This window comes from Pinus tabuliformis, chromosome 5_1, assembly GCF_031772625.1.
Source record: "Pinus tabuliformis cultivar Carrire ecotype Pingquan chromosome 5_1, CPIR1, whole genome shotgun sequence".
Taxonomy (NCBI): Eukaryota; Viridiplantae; Streptophyta; class Pinopsida; order Pinales; family Pinaceae; genus Pinus; species Pinus tabuliformis.
Window position 1 is genome coordinate 294,079,236 of NC_142305.1, and position 6,436 is coordinate 294,085,671.

The window sequence follows — 6,436 nt, forward strand, 5'->3', positions numbered from 1 at the left end:
TATGTGCAACTTTTTTATATGTGTATATCTTCCATATATTCACTTCTATAGAAATTATTCATATACATAAGTAGTGCGTAAATTTTGTAATATGCATATACGACAACCTCCATATATGCATAACTTTCGTATGCGCATATCTTCTATATATGCACAACATTTATATATGTGCATATATTTTGTATATAGATAACTTATATATATGCACATATATTTCATATATGTACATCTTCTCTATATGCACATCTACTGTATGTGTACAACCAAATGGCCTGAATGGCCACACTCACTACTCCTCTATACTCAACCTCTATTGATGATAGAGTAATAACAACCTAGTTCTCGCTAACCATGAAATATAGTCAGATCTCAAACTAAGTACATTTCTAGAGGTGGAATTGTTCTCTACAATTGGATATGGAGGTACAAACTTCCTTTTCAGAAGTAGAGGTATCAAATCCCATGTTTGGTTCAAGGAACAAAACCAATATGGATTCCCTAAAACTTCAACATGTGTTTGACGATTAGATGCATCTCACATATATGCATACATGGATTTAGGGATTCCTTTTTGGATGCATGCATGGTGTTATAAATTCTTCCTTGGATGCATGCATGTGAACTCATGGTGTTATAAATGCTTCCTTGGATGCATGCGTGGGAATGCATAGCTCTACGACTAAAAGTGCATGTGTGGCATCATCGAATTAAGACCTTGTCAAATTTGCACCATCAACATCATCAATCATAGATAGTAGAGGAATCAAAGTCTTCTTATATGCTTTCGAAAGTAGAGAAATTAATTTAAAAGTTAAAAAAATGAAATAATTAATATTTATAATTATTAATAAAACATTTTGACTCAATCAAATTACATAAAAATAAAATAAAATAAAAATATAGAATTAATTATTATAATTATAATTATAGTTACAATTAGTTATACTTAATAATTAAATCATCTTAGATCCATCTTAGCTTTGGATCTACCAAGCGTAGAGAGGGATCAAATCTCTTGAGGTGGAAACCTCTTTTCAAGTGAAAAGAGATTTGATGCCTGTCGACGCTTAGTAGATCTAGAGTCAAGATGGATCTAGGCTACTTTATTTTATAGATAGTTCATTTTTAATATTATAAACAATTAAAAATGCAATACTTTATTGAGGATTTTTTAAAATTACATATATAGTTTACTTTTATTATTTTAAATATAATTACTTTTACAATTTTTTATCATTAATAAATAAAATAAATATAGACTTTTAAAATTTAATTTAAAAAACCTTGATGGGGGTGTCATGTGGTGATTTCAATGTGGTCGAAACTTGACATGTCCTCTTGTCACCATCCCCTATGCATTTCATACATTCGAGGAACATTTATGTGACCTCACCTTCCAAAGAGAGAGGTCATGGCCCCTTCAAAACCTTGTTATATATGCATCTATGGCATTAGTTGACGCTCTAGTGTGTCCTTCATCCCTTATTGGTGGCTTGAGATTATCTTCCCCAATCATTTCCTTCTACTCTTGTATTCACTCACCATGCACTTGGACTACGACCTAGTTGCTTGGGTGGGTTGCCTCCCATCCTTATCATTGAGTTTCCCCCTTCCATTGTTGGATTTTTTCGATGGAGAGTGTATAGAATCAAGGTCAATGATAATGCAGATTAATTGGAAAATTGTTGTGGCATCTCTCTTTCACGGGCACCTCATGCAACTCCCCTCTCATCTTAGTTTTGGTCCATGCCACATCAAAGAGAGTATTTTTAGTGTGGTAGGAGTGGTCACGATGCTTCAAGAGGAACCTGTGTATGCTTATGAGAAAACGTTTTGGTCTATAGCTTCCATGCTAGCACACCCCTAGATATTAAGGAGGAAATCTATCTCATGGAGGGAAAAAATTTTCATGAAAGGCATGCCGTGGCTTCCATTTCATATTTAATTCTTGATACAGGTAATTCATGAGGCCTCCAAAATCATTATCTACATATTATTAATTTCTAGCGACATGTTAATCTATTACTAGAAAAAGTTCTAGTTGATAGGAGATAGTGCCAAGTCATTCTCTTACGTAGGCTAGATTAGCTCAGAGACCTTATGCTTGACATGGAAGGTTGACTACCTGGGTTTGAGATAGGCTACCTACCTAGCTCTCCAATTCATCTACCATGCAATGTTGAGGACTATCCTATCAACCTAAATACACTATTGTCATCCTGATGATCTTGAAGGCTTGCAGTTTCATTTCAATTCTTGTTATTCCAACTGGCCCTCGGGGCTATAGTCATGTTTCTCTTTGACTCTCTGTTTAGTTTTTTTTTCTTGTTGTCTCCAAATTTGAAGTTCAATAAGGCTTCTCATTTTTTTCTCTTATTTCTAGTTTTCCCCTTGTGGAGTAGAAATTATTTTAAGCATTTTCTAGTCTTGGACACTTGTTAATTTTGTTAATTTTATACTCTTTTGTTTAGTGTCTTTGGTTTGGTTTCCAAGGCAGAAAGCCAAAGACACTAATATTGGCATATTTGATGTAAATATTTGTTACTACAATGCAAAAACAAATTTATTAAAATAATAATAATAATAATAATAATAATTGATAATATATTTTTTCAATTATTTTATTATTAAAATTACAAATTACAAAACTATTAAGCCTATAGATTTTATTTATTAAGATAGGAATGTCTATTTTGGAATTATATTTCCATAGTTTTAGTTTAATTATCAGTCATTAATACGTGGATAGTAGGGATTCAAACACAAGTAAATATGTTTTGATAGCCTTTAGGATAGAGGGTTTAGATTTATCTCAAAAGTGGTTATGTGCCTTTTACTTTTTAATTTAATTTAAAAAGTTATAAGTTTAATATATATATATATATCTATATATATATATATATATATATATATATATTATGATTTTTTTGGCATATGGTATTGATAAAGCATGATATTGGCTCATGGTATTGTAGCAAGTCCTATTTATAGGTTAAGAATCTATATTAAAGAGAAGGTGCATTTCCATGGTTAACAATTTTGGTACATTAATCTTCTCCTTTATGTTGATGACATCATTATTCTAGCCAGGAGCCATGACAACCTCAACAAGGAGCTTAAAATCCTCCAAGATTACTGATCTATCCGGATGATGAGCCACGGTGGAGGGCTCGAAACGTTGATACAAACAAATCATGGATGCGAGAACTCCGGAAGAAAACAACACACAAAGCACTGATCGCAGAAGTCTCAAACAATAATGTTTATGACTATTAATACTATCAAGACTAAGGTCTTGATAATTAAATCCAAAAAGATAAATTACAAAAATTTCATTTATGATAATAACTACTTAGAGGCAAAGCATAACGAGGGTGGATGAGATCTCGAGCATTGGTGATGGCTACTCCTCTAACCCTAATTTCTAGTTCTGGTGCCCCTTCCGAGCTCTATCCACCGGCCTGTGACAAGGGTTGACTTGCATTTCCCTTCTGGCTTCCTCTCCCACCACTTCCGTTTAACTGTCCCATTAACAACGTCGACATTGGGACCATTATTGACTGTTTGGGAAATTGTCATCTTGGCACATTTCCTTGGACGGTTACCTCACGGGTTGTTAGTTTGCATGGAGGTGGATATTGTGGACTATTCTGAGGACCCTTTCAACTCAGTCCTCATCTGGACGGTCTCCCCCCCACAGATGCTGGTTTCATCCTCCAACATTTCTCTGAAGATTCCTCCATCTTTTGCTGGTGAAACACAAGTATATTCGGTGTCAGACTACCCTGTCTTCTCTATTACAACTTAGTAGTAGCACCAACCGACCGGTATGCTACCTCCTTCTCAGTTGTTTTCCAGGATACCTGATGAGACCATTTTCCCTCATGATCCGGATTTAGCCCTGCTCTCCCCGATCTCTCTTCAGTTCCTCGCATCCTATCTTGAACCCTCCTCAGCCTCTTCTACCTCGGAGTCACCTTCTATACCCTACCCTGGGACATGTCTCTCACTATCCTTCCAGGAATCGGTGAAATGCTTACATCCCTCCTCCATTGCCTCATCTTCCACCCCTCATTCGTTGATTTCTAGCCCTCCCACCTCTGGTTATTTTTCGGACACCACTCCTCTCTCGGACTTGGCTGGGGGTAATAAGTTGGGTTTTGGATCTGCCCCACCCCCCACTCCACCTGATATCCATACTCCTAGAAGGCCGAGTCGCCTAGAAAGGTGTTACAAGAGGGTAAAGGTTGGGACGAAGAAGATTTCCCTCACATTTGGCGACGATCTCTAGATGGGTGATGTACTTGATACTTATGATCCTGTTTTGGTGGGTAGTGTTCGAGGCAGGGCATACTCGGCTGCTCGTCTGCGTCAATGGATATTGGATATTTGGGTATATGTACTCAATGAACTACCATCTGTGGTGACCCTTTCTCGTGGTTGGTTTGCACTACGTTTTCAACGTCCTAAGTTCATACCCTGGATTTTATATAAGCAATGGCATATTGAATTTGCACCAGTATTGCTCAAGCACTGGAGTCCCCTCTTAGACCCTCAGCGAGAACACTTAGGGGCGTGTCCTATATGGGTGCATCTTCCGGGATTACCCCTCCACTTATGGTTGAAAGATGTTTTTAAGAGAATTGGGAATGCTCTGGGTCGATATATGGACTATGATAAATCTTATATAGTCATAGGGAACATGTCCAATGCACTAATACTAGTCTGCCTAGACACCAGAGAGGGGATGGAGGAGAACATGCAACTGCACTGGAGAAATACATGCAGGGTTCAGATTTTAGATTATGAAGGTGTCCCCTATCGCTGTCGGAGGTGCCACAAGATTGGGCATCTATACAAAGACTGTCTGCTATTAGCTTCTAGTTCTGCATCGGTGGCCCGGCCTGAACAAGATGAAGCTACTCCCACAGCTGATCCGTGCGGCAAGAGAACTGTATAGACTAAGGAATTTCTAGCGGTGAATGAACTGGCGGCACATGATGCTTGCATGGAGACTGTTCACCCCCCATGCCAATGTATTAATAGATCTCGTGCGGTTGTGACGATGGTTGCCTCTAATGCGGGTACTTCTTCATCACCCTTACTAAATTTCGATATATCATATGTTTTCATTCCATGTGTATCTCTATGCACTTCCAGACATGTTATTTGTCCCCCCTCAGTATTATGCACACTGGGTCCCTCTATACCTACTTTCTCCCGTACACCCCCATTCATCCTGGAGTTCCCGGGTTCAAACACCTCTGTAGAGCTCTCCTTTGATTCTAGCCGGAGTCATCACTATATTACCAGATCTCGTGCGCTTGTGACGATGGTTGCCTCTAATGCGGGTACTTCCTCATCACCCTTACTAAATTTCGATATATCATATGTTTTCATTCCATGTGTATCATTATGCACTTCCACACCTATTATTTGTCCCCCTCGATATTATGTACACTAGCGCCCTCTGCACCTACTTTCTCTTGTACACCCCTATTCATCCTGGAGTTCCCGGGTTCAAACACCTCTGCAGAGCTCTCCTTTGATTCTATCCAGAGTCATCACTACAATCCCTATTCACTGGCTCATATATCTCCTGGAGATCGATGTGGTATTGGCATCATTCCCTCCCCCCACCCACTAGATCTGTTAGGGGTCGACATTCCAATATGTCAAAGGCCATTTACCAAGTGGGACTGGATGTGGCACATGGCCGCCAACCTCCCATTGACAAGGTCCTTAGAGCATTGACCTCACCTACCCCTGGTTCTCCATGAAGTGGCTCTCCTTTAATTGTCGTGGCTTGGCTAGTCCCGCTAAGAAACTAGCCTTCCGTCATTTGCTAGACGCGAAATTGGTTGATATTATTTTTCTTCAGAAAATGCTTGCACCCTATGCCTTGATCATCCCCATTCTTGAGGCTATTATCCCAGGATGGCATTTTCATGCCTTGGATGTTCATGGGCAGTCTGGTGGGTTGGCTCTGGGCTACAATCCCAGGTTTGTAAAACTTCTGAATACTTGGGGCGGGGAAGGTATCATTGGGGCTGATATTTATTCATCTGAATTTGGGAGGGAGCTGAGACTCATCAATGTATATGGACCCTGCATCAATAGGGCACCTTTATGGCACAAGCTTCTTAATCATACCTATATGCAAGTTGATAATATTATTATTGGGGGAGATCTCAATTTCTCTACATGCCATACTAAATCATGGGATCATAATGTGTAATGTGACTCTCTAACGGATGTTTTCCGGTCACTATTAGAGGACCATCACCTATTTGATATCCCTATGGCCCGTTTGCAACCCACCTGACATAATAAAAGGATTGGAGATACAGCTCTCACCAGGAGGCTGGAAATTGTTTTGGTTGAGGACTCTCTATTGGACCAGATCTCCTTATATCATCAATGGGTGGAATTTGGT

General features: G+C 38.9%; 1 protein-coding gene across 1 annotated transcript; it reads left to right on the top strand.

Annotated features, from left to right (window-relative positions):
• The first annotated feature begins 4,291 nt into the window (after positions 1 to 4,291).
• Positions 4,292 to 4,960, top strand: LOC149164506 (uncharacterized). The gene has a single exon (XM_089429503.1). The coding sequence runs from the start codon at positions 4,292 to 4,294 to the stop codon at positions 4,958 to 4,960; it is 669 nt and encodes a 222-aa protein (XP_089285629.1).
• The last annotated feature ends 1,476 nt before the right edge of the window (positions 4,961 to 6,436 follow it).

Coding starts and splice junctions, on each gene's coding strand:
- LOC149164506 (XM_089429503.1), top strand. CDS start 4,292: ATGGGTGATGTACTTGATACTTATGATCCTGTTTTGGTGGGTAGTGTT.